Genomic DNA, 17,121 nt, shown 5'->3' with positions numbered 1-17,121 from the left:
CTGAATACAAACAGGGCTGACGTAGGCGGCGGGTACCCAACTTGGGCATGGTTAGGCATATGAACGGATGCCACAGGGGAAAGTGACCGTGAGTGTCGTATAGCCCTGATCTGGACGTAGACACGGAGATGCCCACACACCCCATCTAATTGGAAATACAGAAACTTAGCGCCTCACTTCAAGACATCAATGCCAAATAACCAACCCACTAACAATTTCACCCTCTGCATACACCTCTCAAATTCTAACCAAACACAACCACAAACCTACAACAAAACAATCTGCACAAATTTCACTACACCACAACAACAAAATAAAGCACACATAGACCCGCACAACAGCACACAACATCCTCCAACAGTATAACACCCCAAGCCCAGCCAACGGAATTCCAGGCCGAGGCTGCCAACAGCACATCACTGCTCTCTTGCACTTCTCCAGCTCATCCCACTAACTCCCCACCTAGCCCTCCCCCTTTTTTTCAGAGCCGCCAGAGCGCCGGCGGACCACTCCGGTGGCGATAGTGCACGGTACAAATACCCTTTAACATGAACATCTCTCCCTTTGCTCAGCACCCCATTGATCTTTCTCTTGCTGCTCCAGGTCCGTTGTATAACTGTTGTATTTTGGTTGAAGTTGCAGATGTCTGTGGAGAGTTCATAGTTCCCTTACCAACGCACCCCCTGCATTGGAAACCAGTTGCCTAAAATGGTATCCATTTTATTATCCAACTTCATCGGAAATTAAGGTAAATCCAATATATGAACTTTCATAAGTGCTAACCTTTTCCCTTATCTGCACTCGCGACCGATCTCCTTCAAAGCGAGTAATTCCATCAGGTTCCCTCCCCCCCGACATAGTGCCTTGCTGACCCCTATCCACTTACCTGCCTAAATGGGGTAAGCCCTTAGGGTCCCCTGATTCGTCCCAGTATTATCCTTAGGTCCTGGTTCGTATCCCCTGAAGGCATTGACGAATTTAGAAGAGTAGGCATCATAGAGCACTCTACGTGGCAGATGAGGTCCTCTGCGTCAGTATCAGCATTTCTGTTTCCACTGATTCTTTTCTCAGCCAGGAACATTTTGGCCAATGTATCTGTACACGAGCACCTAGAGAGACCACTTGAATAGTGGGTCTCTAGAATATATAAATGAAAAACACTGGACAAAATGCCTAATTGCCTAAATGATAACGAGTATATACCAGTAATGTACTGATAACCATTGCAGGATGCCACGAATACAGGCATCCGAAGAAGACATCTAAAATTACCTGAACAACTCCCTCCAGAGAATCATCTTTTGAGAATCTCACCAAAACAAGAGGGGCAAGCAATTTATAACTCCCTCTTTTGGAATTGCCAGCATGCAGTGGCATCCATTGAGATTTAGAGAGACAATCCTTGATTTATCCCCCCCCCCCCACCTTTTATCTCCTTTCCATAGGTGGGTTACATTGCTGAAGCTACCCGAAACAGCAATAATTACACTAGCAACACACAGCAAAGTGCTGCGACATAGCCCTGAAGAAAGTGGCACAATTCCATTTGTCCACTGAAACCGGTAGGCTCTTTCCGGCTGTTTCATAGAAATTGTTCTGATGACATGCTGAGAAACCGTCGATAGCTCCTCCTAAACCAAAACTTGGAAAGGAGCGCATAGTGTGCCACATGCTGAACCCAAGACAAGGGAAAGCACATTGTGGAACATTTGGGGTATTTTCCTTTTGAAAAAACAATGATGCCAAGAATTGTTGGACATTAGCCCTGTTTAACTGTGTGGAGCTTAGGGAAACACAACACATAAACTGAACAGTGTCTGTCTAGAAAATAGGATAATGTCCTATTCACTGAAAATTTTAATAAAATGAAGAAAATCAACTTTTAATGTCTCTGCCAAACAAAGAAAACCAATAAAACATATATAACTTTTTCATTTGCAAGGCAGACGACACATGCCCGGACACCATGGCATGTGCCTTTTAGACACATATGAACAACTAGGTGGTTCTCGTTGAATGTGGTAAAAGGGGCAATTGCTGTGCCGAAAAAATCACCTAAAAACCAAAAAACTGAAGACTCCAGTGTGTGACAAAACTGATGAGGGTAGTCTCCAGACTGAAACCCAGAACAGTCTCAAAAAAACCTGTTCTGTAAATATTTTGTTGAAATGGCTTCCTGGATTGATAGGTAAATTGCAGAGTATACCGGACACAGTTTTTGTTTAGACCAGAAGTACCTATGAATGATGAGGAAGGGCAGGTTATTCCTATAGTACTGGAGGAAGTGATAGTGAGAGAAGAAAGGGTGATTAATCATGGGACAGATGACGAAGGAAGAGCATGGAGAACAGTAACAGCTCTTGACGAAGGGTATAGACTAACAGACTTGACAGATGAGGAGTTGTTCAGAGATGAGAAATCAGACGATGAATTTGTATTTTTTTATAAGTCTCATCAATTGGATGAAAATCGAGAGTAGGAAATACTACAGAGAATGGCATTGGTAAGGAAGAAGCCATCATTTTTCCAGACAGATCTGGAAAGGGTGCCAAGCATTTTATTATGAATCAACAGTCCATATGACATGGGTCTATTGAGCGGAGCACTTCAATAAAAGCTTAAGCCAAGAGAAATGTTACCACGAGCAAAAGAGTACCCCCTGTCCAGAGAAGCAGATAGAGGTACATTTGAAGCCATTTCCACTTTGATACAGCAGGGAATACTGGTGCCATCAGACTCCACATGTTACATGGCTGTGCACCCAGTAAAGAAATCCACGGGAGTCATGGAGCTGCTTTTGCAACAGAAAAAGCTGCAAGTATTACAATGAGGTGCTTGATCACGTTATTCGTTGAACATTCCTTTTGCGCCATTTTGGAGAAACCTAACAGCACGTTGACTACGAAAAGAGTGTCAGGAAATGAGGTGATTAAAATTGTTACAGGTAGAATAGTGAATCTAGCGACATTCATAGCGGAACCAGTAGAAAAGGAGGACTATGTACATGATTGCACAATGTATACTGAGTTTTATGACATTCCCCACGTTAGAGAACATGCTCTAGGAGGGGGGAAATTCTATTCATTGATGGCTCTTCATAAATTGATCAAACAACAGGAGAAATACATACGGGATCGGCAATAGTGAAGTTAAAACAGAACATTGAATTTGCAGTAGTGACAAGTGCAAGACTGCCTTTAGATTGTTCAGCGCTAGCTGCAGAACTGGCGGCGCTTATCGCCGCACTCCAGAGATATGAGGATGAGGAAGTGACAGTGTACTCCATCTCCACCTATCTGATGTCAACGTACATGGAGGATTGTCATGCTGGAAAAGAAGGGGCTTCCTCAGCTCAGACGGCACACCATATGTAGAGAGAGTCTTGCAGTCATGATCGCAGAAGACTGCTTTTTGACAATGAACATGTTGCACAATTTATTGTGAACTGCATTGTCTGTCAAAACGTCACAGCAGGGCATACCTTGCGAACAGTGAGATGAGCAAAACCCCGTCCTAATGGTCCCTTTCAGCACCTGTATATTGATTATATGGATATGTTGCAACATGCAATGGCTACAGATATATGTTAAATGTAGTATGTCCCTTTTCCTGATGGATTGAGGCAGGTCTATGCATGCACCCCGAGGCCCCATGTGCTGCCACGTTTCTCATGCATGAGGTGTCTCCTAGATGGGGTATGTGTGAAGTCCTGTGGTCTGATAATGGGCTGCATTTTGTAAATGAGATGTTTGAGCAAATAACTCTCCTATTAGGCATAAAGCATATGTGTCCATCTGCTTATCACCCACAGGGTAATGGTTTTTGTGAGTGTTTAAATTACTCCTGCAAGAGGGTATAGCCAAGATAAAGATGACTTTGAAGAAGGGATGTTTCTGTCTGTTGACTGAATTGGGGAATGGGCCATCCCTTTCCTTGGGCCTGGATGGAAGGCACAAGCGCCCAAATTGTGGATATTTTGTTAAAGGGACACAACACATTCACAAGAAATAATACATATATTAACTTTGACGAAAAAGCAACATTAGGAAAAAAGCGGCATCTGGCAATCCTGATATTTTTTTCTTACCATAAGTTCCCCGTATGATGAGAGCAGCCCGGCCCCGTAGGCTTTAATGGCGCCATTTTGTTTGCACAGGCCAAACTCGACTGTGAACCAATAGAGCTGTGAAAAAGAACATATATGTGTGAAATACATTATTCCCTTACTCAAACCGGCTCTGGGAGGTGGCAGGCTCCTTTACAAACTGAGACCTACAGAGTACCATGTGGGTTACATTTCAATGTGACATATTCAATAGTGTGTTGAAGCGTTGGCAAAAGTCTGTAAATAGAGATGACAAAATGGGCAATAGGAAAGTAAAACACTGCCCAAAATATTGTCAAAGGAGAGGAACATATATTCCCTTTGTAGGAACAATTAGGTAAACAAAGCACTCAACAACTAGTGTGCACAAAGTGGGGGCTACAGGGACAGTGTTGGGGGAGTAGAGGTCTGAAACCATTGCTGCATTTCATACCACTTTGTTGAAACTTAAAGCAGAACCTAAGTTCATGTGAAGTGAAACTGAACAGCGGGTCAGTTTCTTGAGGTGGGCGATGTGGGCAGCTGCCCGGGGCACAGAGCTTTGTGAGTGCACAAGAAGAAGCTCATCTGGACATCTGCCTCTGAGCACCCCACTGCTTAAGCTTTATTTTGTTCTAAATTAAACAGTTCATATTGCGTGCACGGCTGCCTGTATTTCACCTTCACTTGCACAGGTGCTGTGTCGGACACTCAGAACAAGGCTGGCATTACGTGGCTGGCATTACGTGGCACTAGTGGCATGGACAGCTAAGCTCGTTACTTCTTTAGATTGTGCTTCTGAGGGAGTGTCCAGCGAGGCATGATGATAACGTAGTATGTTGCCATATTCTTTGAGTCTGTCTGGTTATTTGGGCCTGAGATCATTTATCTCCCAACCCCAGGCCATGCTCTGGAGGCACATCCCCTTCCCACACCTCTCCAGCTGCTGAGCAGCAGCTGGACAGCCGGCCTTAGTGTGGCCTCACAAGTACTTTCCTGCTTATCACTCTCTTTGTGGACAGAGCATCTAAAATGGAGGCTATTTTGAAGTGTGCGCTCAGACTTTTCGGTGATAAGAGAGGCAAATGGGCATTTGTATTCTGAAAGCCCACACACAGCACCAGTTAGCTGCTGAAATCGGTGCTTCTTTCAAGAGAATTAAAATATGTCAAAGAGAAACAAGTTTAAAACAATTTTCTTTTTTTCATGTTTTCTTGGGAGGCTGGTGGGACCTATCAAATGGGGTAGCTAATGTTATGTTATGTTAGAACATTTAACACTAGGTGGTCAACACATCAATAACAGACAGATAAACACAGGCTATCCAGCAAGACACACAAGTGATTATCCATATGATTATACATGTATCATAAGGATATCCACATCTGTGAATATGGAGACTGTACTCATTAGCATACATGCTGCATGATTGCAAGTCCTTTATTTTATTGAGAGTTTCATACATGATGAAATGTGCACCAAGCACAGTGTACACTAGGTACTCAGGCTTTCAATCACTCAGGAACTCAGGCTTTCAATCACATAACACTTAGAAATATTAGTCATATATAAAGATATGTAGTCATTCTTACTGTCTCAAAGCACTCTGGGTTTATGGAAAGCAGCCAGGAAACTTCTTTGGTGCCATTTGTTCTCTTCCACTTGCAAGAGGGTTAATTGGAATGAGAAACATAAGAGTGCACCAGACTGTCCATCTTAGAATGATAACCTTTCTCATGTCTTTAGGGTTCTCAAGAAAACCACAATTAAGATGAATTGGGACAGCAAAAGCATGTATTGTTGTTGCAGGTCTCGTGAAATTGTTTAGGGACTAACAGGATGAAGGTGGGCTGGGAAGGAAATATAATGTTGAGACAGGTCTCCCAATATTGTTTGGGCAAGCACAACTGAATGAATAGTGGCAGTGCAGGCATATCATGGTGTAATATTCTTTGGTCGCTAGTGGGCATGGCTGGGGGCCAGAACTGACCTACATTGCTTTGACCAGGCCTCATAATATTTTGCAGTAACAGCTTGACCGGGTACCAGGGCTGACAAATAGTCTCATGTAAGGCATTCGGATATTCTTTGGACACTAGCAGCATGACAATATGTTTTACAGCGCCAATGCTGGCATACATGGTGTCAGGGAATCATGACATTCTCTGGACACTAGCAGCATGACGATATGTTTTACAGCACCAATGCTGGCATACATGGTGTCAGGGAATCATGATAATCCTTGGACACTAGCAGCATGACGATATGTTTTACAGCGCCAATGCTGGCATACATGGTGTCAGGGAATCATGATATTCCTTGAACACTAGCAGCATGACGATATGTTTTACAGCGCCAATGCTGGCATACATGGTGTCAGGGAATCATGATATTCCTTGGACACTAGCAGCATGACGATATGTTTTACAGCGCCAATGCTGGCATACATGGTGTCAGGGAATCATGACATTCTCTGGACACTAGCAGCATGACGATATGTTTTACAGCGCCAATGCTGGCATAATTGGTGTCAGGGAATCATGATAATCCTTGGACACTAGCAGCATGACGATATGTTTTACAGCGCCAATGCTGGCATACATGGTGTCAGGGAATCATGATATTCCTTGGACACTAGCAGCATGACGATATGTTTTACAGCGCCAATGCTGGCATACATGGTGTCAGGGAATCATGATATTCCTTGGACACTAGCAGCATGACGATATGTTTTACAGCGCCAATGCTGGCATACATGGTGTCAGGGAATCATGACATTCTCTGGACACTAGCAGCATGACGATATGTTTTACAGCGCCAATGCTGGCATACGTGGTGTCAGGGAATCATGACATTCCTTGGACACTAGCAGCATGATGATATGTTTTACAGCGCCAATGCTGGCATACGTGGTGTCAGGGAATCATGATATTCCTTGGACACAAGCAGCATGACGATATGTTTTACAGCGCCAATGCTGGCATACATGGTGTCAGGGAATCATGATATTCCTTGGACACTAGCAGCATGACGATATGTTTTACAGCGCCAATGCTGGCATACATGGTGTCAGGGAATCATGACATTCCTTGGACACTAGCAGCATGACGATATGTTTTACAGCGCCAATGCTGGCATACATGGTGTCAGGGAATCATGATATTCCTTGGACACTAGCAGCATGACAATATGTTTTACAGCGCCAATGCTGGCATACACGGTGTCAGGGAATCATGATATTCTTTGGCAGCCAGCATGAAAATGTGTTGCAAAGTTTTCCTGTGCATCATTGACCACCTGGCATCTATTATATTAGTAACCCGGCAAGAGACAATCTGAATGCAACAAGCATTCTGATTGGCTCTCACTAGGTCCCTACCCGGCCGGGAATCCCTCCGTAAGGATTCCACGGCCTTTGTCCCCGGCAGGGGGCGTGGCAACCCCTCAGCCAATGAGGAGCCTCGCTTCGCTCGGGTCCTTACCTATGGGACCCGGGGCATTACCTGAGTCGGTAATGCCCCCGACGCTCGGGATCTATTGCTTAAGTATGTCATGTGTCTACCAAAAGAAGTGACTCTAAATTATGTATCTTTTTTACCCGAGTTGTCTGTAACCTGTTTAGTGGAATGAATCTTTTCTAAATTTTAATTTTAATATATATACCAAGGGAACCTCATGAACACCCCTAAGTTTCATTGACTTGTGCTAATCCAGGCAAAACATTTACTCAATAGCACTTTCAAAATTCACAAGCCACCAATGGCTGTACTTTTCTCTGTTTTATGTGCAAGAGAAACCTGCAGCGCCACTTTCCATGCGCTGTCCATTCTGTTTGTGAGTTGGAATATTGCAGCACTGGCCACTGTAAGGGTGCAGAAGTAAGACTCTGACACTGTTGGGTCATGGTGATTATGAAAACGTTTATTTGTATGTAAAAAGAAAAAGAAAACCCTGTCCTGCCCTAACTTTAAAAGCAGTTTCTCTGCCTCAACTGAAATAACTAGTGTCAGAAAGTTAAAAGCAAAAGTCCCAATGTCCAATGCCAGAATCCTAAATCTGCCCCTTTGTTAAGGCCCTCGCCACGCTCAGGCCTATAACTACAGCCCCGGGGGCATTACCTGGGGCGGTATTGGCCCGCTGCCTCGGGTCTTATTGCCACAATAAAAGCTCTGTCTTTCCAGCCCAAAGGGAGTGCTACCCTTCCCCTGGAGAAAAGACAGTTCCGTAATCTTCAGACCTTGAAGAAATGGGGAATATCTCCCTTCCCCAGGCTTGTTCAGGCTTCTCGTAAAGTTCAACAAGGGTTGGGGAAAAAATCTACTCCCTAGTTGGACCTTCTCAGGTTTCTTTTCTATCTCTGGCACCCGACCCTTATTGGCAGGCCTGGTTTCCTCCCACCAGGCACTGCGACGAAGAAGAAAAAACAGGATTCACTCCCAGGCTGAGGTGGGTCCCTGACCCTGGTCGGAAGACCTTTGTAGAGGAGCATATAGATGCATATGCCTTAACTCCTGCCCCCTCACCGCTGTCATACTGGAACAGCAGGAGAAGAGCTGCATGTGGGATCCCCTGTGTTGTCCCTATACCTCATCAAGTGTATGAGAGACGTTATGCACTCGGACAACTATATCGAATGTACTCAATCATTGAGAGAGTGGATGGATGTCTGCACGCACCATTAGACCTCACGAAGCACTGAGTGGCATCTGACAGGAGCAGAGTGATGTCATGAAGAAAATGCATGAGAATATATTGAAACAATATGAAAATACTTAAGAATGATGATGTAATTGAAGCGACAAGAGAAAGATGTACGAAATAATAAACTATTCATGTATGCAAAAAAAAGAAGATGAAGTAACTTGTGGATCAATACGTGTAAATGCGCCACAACGCACAGGAGACCAGACAAATAGAAGCTTGCTATGAGGGAATATATAACGTGGCTAGGATGGCCATGACTGGAAAATGGATGCCGGCTCTTGAGAAGATCTATTCTAACCACCTCAAAAGCAGATCAGGGCTGAAGAGTCAGAAAAATGCTATGTGTGCAAACAAAGAGGAGTGTATGGTGGTTTAGGATAAAGGATGCTATTTCAAGAAATAACTGCAGACTACAAAGGGAGGCAGACGGATAAGTCATGGGTGTGAGACATATTTCTATTAGATTCAAGATGATGAAAATGTGTGCAGGAGCCAAGGATTGGACAATTAAAAGTGAAAAAGGCTCACACAAGATGGAGTGAGCAAGTCTCTAGAGGCCAAGGGAGCAGTAACACCCAGCTGAATTTAATCAAATAGCAGTAAAGAGGAGGTCAAAATGGAAACATGTGTGGTCTACTCACATGTGATGCAGAAGCCGAACACAAGGGCTATTCATTAAGCTGCGGTTGAAGATAAATTATGTGCTCACACCCCCTCGAATGTCCTAGGACAGAGAGCAACTGCAAGGTGAACTACAGACGGGAAACTTTGTCCTATGGTCAAACTGATGAGAGATGTTCCTTAATTGGGAAATTGGGGAGTAATCTGACGTGACTCAAGCACCTGGGTTTCAATTTCCTTATGTGCTGCTAGTGAGCCAAAGGTCCAAGGTTGAGTAGTGTATGGGAGGACAGGTCAAAGAGACCCCCCTCCCCTGCAGTCCCCTCCTTGTGATGTCCATGACTCATCAGGGGCCCCCCCTGCCACCAGGGCCCAGGTGGTGGGTGGACCACTGGCCGACACATCGACTAAACATACTGTATTAAGCTAGGCCCAGGAAACCATTTTGAAAACCAGAACGCCATCTTAAGACATGACTCCTTGTGCGCTGCAGCACGGCCCCCACCTTTAGAGAGTCCTCGCCTGCCCCTGTTGCCTCCGCTCCCTGGCAGATCTGTTGGAAGTCATTTCCCACGAGCAGTCGGACATGAGCTAGTTTTAGAGCAAACACTGTATCTTTCACCTTCCGCAGTGCATCATCATCCTCAGTGTGACCCGGGCAGCGGGGCTGGCTTGGAAAATAACTGTAAACCGTCCTCGATGAAACAAAAGCCTTAACCCCACACCGGGAAACTGCTCAATACATATAAACATATATGCATATATTGCATTACAATGGTATCCCTCGTGCACGACTTCCGTGTCAAAAATCTGCAAACCCTGTACGAACCGAACAATGCCTCATTGTGCAACCACATGGTCACAATACTCAAACCCCCTCAGTATGCACAATACACTAAGGGTCCCTGGCCTCCTACTATGTGCCTCTCTAGGGGAAATGTAAAGTGAATGATACCAAGCCCTTATGACATGACTACCCTGATGCTGCTAGAGTGCAAAGGAACACAAGTGCGACAGTATTGTGAGCTCATGCAAATAAGATACATAGAATGCCATCAAGTGCAAATGTACAGGTTTAATGTGTATTACTGCTGTCAACCGTATTGGTCTGTTGCTCCTGCGTGCTCCACTAACCCTATTGCTACCTCATGTATCGTGTTTACAGTGTGATGCTAAAACTGCTAATATTGCAAATACTTACCCTGTAGTGACTAATGGAGTTGTAGATATAGTTAACGAATTCTGAAATTAATATGTACTGCTGTAAATGCTATAGATGTGTGACCCCTTAGCCATTTTATATTATGCGAATCCCTTCGTTTTACAGTTTGCAGCTTGCTAGAAGACTGTCACTGTGGGCATATCCAAGGGCACCTCTGCTCCCATCCCATTAAAGCCTGCCAGAGAAAGCAAAGGCCCGAGCGACACCGCCTCACCTCCCCCAATTCAGCTGGAGCCGTTTCAGGCATTCATGATTCCCCCGCAGCTCACAGGGCTACGAACAGCCACCTAAATTATTTACAGCCAGCAACAGAATCCGGCCATAACCAGAGGCCAGAGGTGCCCTCTCATAGTTCCCACCACCCATTAGTTCACCCCAGATTAATGACGCCTGTAAAAGAAGACACCTAATATTGCACCAACATTGTGTAAAAGCATCCATCAGGACTTCTAACGAGACCCAAAGCTTACCCCATGCCCTGAGACCCGACCCCGTGGACTATGATTCCTAGTCAACAGGATAACAGCAACCCTGTATTGATGTATCGCCAAAGTACCCCACCTAATGCACATTCCTCCTGTGTTATATTAACCTGTAGAATAACCTATTGTAGGATTTACAGGACAACTGACATTGCAGCATTGGATGAATGGGATGTGCCTGGCCCTTAGGGCAGAAAGCCAAGAAAGACGTCCATCAATGACTCTGACCACGCCTGACCGGACAGCGCCTCCCCGATGAGCCCAGCTGACCTACCCACCCCACGTTGGCACCCGGCGGTGTCCACCAACCACGGAGAGACGCATCACAGCTGAACATATAGTTAGTCGACGCCACCCAATCCCCATGTACATGTGCCCCCTCTAGTGTGTAGGGGCCTATGACACTTTTTGTAAATAAAAACGCCTGTCTTTGCTATTTTCAAACAGAGCGTTCTCAGAGGTTGCAGAGTTCTTTGCATGCCCTATTTTGACTTAGATAAAGCTTCCCTTAAGCTCACCCACACTTGGTCCTAGCCTTATTCCCATTCGTGGGAGAGTCCATTCTTGTCTCTCATTGCGGGGAGGGTCGTGCTATCTGGGGATGCTTGCCTTCAGTAGGGTGCCAAGAAATCAGTGGGTCTATAGGCCAACCTGCTATACAATGTTGCATAGACCAATCCACTGCCTTTCTGTCTGCTATAATCCATATTATGCATACTTAGAGATAGTTCAAGGTGTGTCTTACAGAAGGTGGCAGAAATAGGGGAAGGGACTGTGTTGTAAACCTATATATATATATATATATCATTAAAACATGGAGGAAAGAAAACCACACTCCACGTTAGAGGTCATGAGGTCCCCCAAAAAATTAATCACTAACTCGAGTGAAATAAACAACACAAGTTTAATGTATGGTAGAAAAAATTAACAAAATTAGACAGAAACACACAGCAAGACAAAACAGGACGCCAGAGCAGTGTCCTGGACAATGCGTTTTGCGCTACACAGAGCGCTTGATCACGTTAGGGAGACGTAAAAAAATAACAGTAGATATTGTAGGTTAGTCCTTTTTCCATGCTGCCTCCCATCACAAGCTAACAACTTAATCTAGAAATCATGGGGGCCATTTTAAAATGTAGCAAAGACTATGCATTATCTATAGGAAGAACAAGTAAAATATAGCAATGTTATAAATAGCACATAGGAATCCCACACAAAACACATGAAAACATAATATTCATAAGCAAAGGACATATAAAAAGACAAATATTTAAAAAATGTCACACTCAGAGAAATAATCAACAGAGCAAAGCTACGGCATAAAGTGCAAGTGCATTCCTATGCTGACAGATGAACCAGATAATAAACATGCAGCTGACAGAATAAAGTGCGAATGCATATCTGGTACAGCATGACAATATAGTAGTCATGAACAGTAAGTACATAACAGGGACAAAATAATCCTGTCTGATATAAAATCTCTGATGACAGTTATAAACAATCAATATATACAGTCCTTGAAGTAAAATCATGTTATAAGCAGAAACCATAAAGTGCAAGTTGCCAGTCTTCCAAAAAACAGACAGATAATGCTACAGCATAAAGTGCAAGTGCATATAGTACTGACCATATCGATTTAGCAGCAACAATCAAGACAAAATAGCAAGCATAAAGTGCAAGTATCCCCCTGGTAAGTGTGTCTAAATTAGCACACAAATAGCTGCTGACTGGGTGCAGATACATGTCCTACGCACCCAATAATCAGAAGAGCCAATGATAATGGTCAATTCAGATGCCCACATAAAAAGGAATCAACGTCAGGCAACAAACCTGTCTGATGTTGAAACTTGTGACAAAATAGAGGCAAACGAAAAAGGAAAAAAAACAAAGATAATATCAAAAACCTAAATTTCAGAATATAGATATAATATCAAACTAATGACATCACATCCTCCTAATGCCTGAAAAAAACAGCCAAAATAATCTGACTAGAGAATAAAAAAGTCAGAAAACCCAAATAAAGTGAATAAAATAAAAAGAGCAATTCCAGGCCAGGGCAAAAGATCAGACAGAACAGGTAGAAGAGAAAAAGGGAGGTGGAGACACAGAGAGACAACATCATTCAATTAGTTTCCCACAAAAGTAGGCCTCTCCTCATCCACATTGTGACCATTGGGATATTTAGTATCAAAATCCAAAATGAATCTGGTTTCCAGTTGTCTCAATTTTAAAGTGCGACCCCCACCTCTTGGGCCAATCGGCACATGAGCGACAGCAAAAAATGTAAGCAAATGGTCATCACTGTCATGTTCCTGCCTGAAATGTCTAGCCATGGGGTACGTGGGATCAAAATTCTTGACAGCTCTAAGATGCTGCAAAATACGGAGCTTGAGTATACATGTAGTGGATCCCACATACCATTTCCGGCAGGGACATGCAAGGTCATACACCACAAAAGGGGTCTCGCAGTTGATAAAATGTTTCAATCTAAATTCAGTACCCGTGATGGGATTTACAAGAAATAGCATGAGGACAGGCTTTGCATTTTTGACACTTAGTAAAGCCTTTAGGTAAACCAGGTAACCAATTGGTCATAGTGGAATTCTTTTGGACAGGAGGCAAATAGCTAGACACCAGTTTATCCCTTAATGAACGTGCCTGTTTGTAGGTTAAAATCGGACATCTGGATAATAATGGGCCATGGTCTTTGTCTAATCTGAGAATATGCCAATGTTTCATAACAAACTTGCGGACATCATACGAGGCATTGTTAAATGTCACAATAAGACGGGGGCCATCTTGATCCTTATTTTTCTTCCTGTCAGTAGAACCATGTAATAACGTTTCCCTTGACAGTGACCGTGCTTTAAAAAAGCCATTTCAATAATCTTTTTTTGATACCCCTGTTTAAGGAAATCAGCGGCAGCCAAACTGCAACAACGATCAAACTCATCGATGTCGGTGCAGTTGCGCCGAAAGCGAATAAATTCGCCATAGGGAATACTGTTCTTACAGGAAGGCGGGTGACAACTTGTTGCATGTAAGGGAAGGCCAGTATTGATGTTTTTTTGTGTAGGGAAGTATGGATGCCTAGATTATCTAATCTTACAATCACATCCACATATACAATTTCAGTGAAACTGTGACATTCTGTGAAACTCATATTTACAGCGTTGTTGTTAAGGCTGTCCACAAATAATCCCCACTCATTCTCATTACCCTTCCAAATAACAAAAACATCATCGATGTACCGCCACCAACCAATCACTTGTGTAGGAAAACTAATAGAAAGTAAATCAGACAAAGAAGTAGACTGCCACCACCCCATAGTCAAATTAGCGTAAAACGGTGCAAAGGTACTGCCCATAGCAGTGCCCCTAACCTGGTGGTAGAAGGAACCCTCAAAAATAAAAACATTGTTAGTCAAACAGAACAAGAGCATATCTAAAATCATACAACTGTGTCCAAAGAAATTCAAAGAACGAGTGTCCAAATAATGCTTGCAGGCTGTCAACGCAATTGTGTGATCTATAGATGTATAGAGAGAAACAACATCAAGGGTAGCTAGCATTAACCCCTCCTCCCAAGGTATATCAGAAAGATGGCTCAGAAAATCCTTAATATCACGTAGATACGAGGGTAAATATATATATATATATATATATATATATATATATATATATATATATGTAAGGATTTTTGGGGAGTATGAAGAAGAGAAGTAGATACCTCGATTCCCGATTCCAAGTGTATGGAAGTGTACGCACTGGAAAGACTCCATATAGGGGTGTTAAGGATTCCTGAGGCAAGGCCGACATGATGAGTGCCTATCAAACTCCAAAATGGGGAAAAATGAGATGAGATACATTAACTAAAGACAGAAAAGGAAGACGTACGTGGAGGAAATTATTGTAGTACACATGTATGGAGTTATAAATATGTTAGTGTGAAGCTTTTTTTGTGTTTACACTAATAGGTATAAAACAATAGTAAAACATTAGGGTGATGTTTTAGATTTTGTGATCAAAAGATTTACATCAATCAGAAGGGTAAAAATTAAAGGAAACACAAATAAAGAAGAGGTTCTTACAATATTGATAGGACAGCGATATACTAAAAATTGATGGAAAGTGTAAAAAAAGGAACAAAAAGAAAATGTTTGCATAGAATTTTTAAAGCGGATAAAATATTTTTATTTTTGGATCATTATGCAGCAATTGATGATGTTTGCTCAAATTGATCAGTGTACTATATTTGAAAAAATAAAGAAACAGATAAAAGTCTGGTGAGCATACACAGTCAAAATCGACACGTCACCGTGGGAGACACTCCACTTCTACACCTATGCAGGACAATGCCGAGATACACAGCAGAGATAAGAAAGTATCATTCGGAATGGGTTATAGGCATGGCTAATAAAACACGTATGCCAAGGCCTTAGGAGGGTTTGTTGTCAAAAGCAATATTGCAACATTTGACAACCTATTTGCATGCCACATATAGGAGAAAGAAGCTGCAGAAAAGATTGCCTATTTTAGAGTAATGGAAAATGTATCAGAGAGAGAAAGAAGATCCAGCTGTGAAGGAGTGGACGCTCAATCAGCAGAAAGGGGAAGATAAAAAGCCTTCGGATCCCCTTACTCCTCCTAATAATAAGGGCATAGATACAGAGGTAGAAGGGATTTTAGCCCTTAAAGGAATTTAAAGCTTCTGTGGGGTACGTTAATCTGACATATGAGCCCCCCGCTTATAACAGTGAGAACAATTTGGAAGAGAGCAAAGACAGAGAACGCAAGTATATATTGACATGGGATGAAAGTAAACAGCGTGAGGAGAGGAAGGGCAGACAAGATAGACAGATGGAGATAGAGGGAGAAGCGAAGAAATAAAGGACAAAGCTAAAGGAATAGTAATAGTGCGGAATGAGTGGATGGGAGGACACTTATTAGTCAAGCCAGACGGTAAGGGCATTGACAGGGTTCTGGAAAGAGAAGAGAGAGAGAAGAGTGGGAAAAGAAAGAAAAGGAGGAAGAGAGAGTATTTAAGGAAGAGAAAGAAAGAGAATGCAAGCAGAGGGAAGAACAAAGAAGATATGAAGCAAGCAAGGAAAAGGAGAGGCTAGACAAAAAGAGACAAGAGGAGATAGAAGCGCAAAGAATGAAAGAAGAAAGGTTGCAAAGAAGGCGGGAGGAAGATGAATTGAGGGAGATAAGGAGAAGGGAAGAAAAAATGAACAGAAGTAGGGAACTAAAAGCCAACAAGATATAATAGCTATGTTATAGAGGCATAGTGCTGATCGAAGCACAAGAGCGACTTGAGGAAGGGAGAGGGTCACAAGAGCCCTGCAGGGTGCTGCAAGGGGTACCAAAAGTATCAACATGGGCTGATGAAAGGGACGCAGAAGGTATAGCGAAAAGGCTTGGGGATTTATATCAGCAAATAAGGGATAAAGAAGGATTTAAAACCCAAGGAAACGTAGAAGGATCTTGTTCGAGGGAAATGGGAGGAAGATCAAATAACAACATAATAGATGAGCACAGAATGCTGTCTTTAAGTAGACTACATCTTGATGATGCCTAAAAGGATGATAATCATACAAGCTGGGGCATAATGATGTCAGAGGGAAAAAGGGAAGAAAATGAGAGAGCGTGAAGAGAGGGCGCATGCAGATTTTTCAATTAATCAAGTATAGAGAAAGGGGGAAAATTGTCAGATTCACTGGACCCCAAGGAGAGAGCACCAGTATTGACATCATAAAGTGGGCGACCACAAGAACGAGTGCGCAGGACAGGGGATATATCCCCGCATTATGTGAGTAGGTCAAGGGCATTAAAAAGATGAAGACAAACGGACGATACTAGCCATGCCTGGGAAACAAGGAGTGCAGGCAGGTATGATTATGGACCGGGATTTTCACAATTCCGGTTATTAGAGAAAGGTGGGGGATGACCACAATATATACCGTGGCCACAAATGGATACAGATAATTTAAGGGGTAAATTACTGAG

At 43.1% G+C, this 17,121-nt stretch overlaps 1 protein-coding gene across 1 annotated transcript in view; it reads right to left on the bottom strand.

Moving 5' to 3' along the window:
- Positions 1–17,121, bottom strand: part of LOC138514765 (tyrosine 3-monooxygenase-like) — a 456,844-nt gene that overhangs the window by 77,939 nt on the left and 361,784 nt on the right. Inside the window, exon 10 of the mRNA XM_069630145.1 lies at positions 4,088–4,183. Within this exon, the coding sequence (XP_069486246.1) occupies positions 4,088–4,183 (96 nt within the window). The remainder of the gene's footprint in view (positions 1–4,087; positions 4,184–17,121) is intronic.

This window comes from Ambystoma mexicanum, chromosome 12, assembly GCF_040938575.1.
Source record: "Ambystoma mexicanum isolate Mex_15411 chromosome 12, UKY_AmexF1_1, whole genome shotgun sequence".
NCBI lineage: Eukaryota > Metazoa > Chordata > Amphibia > Caudata > Ambystomatidae > Ambystoma > Ambystoma mexicanum.
Note: the sequence above shows the minus strand (reverse complement) of the source record. Positions and strands in the feature narration are given on the sequence as shown.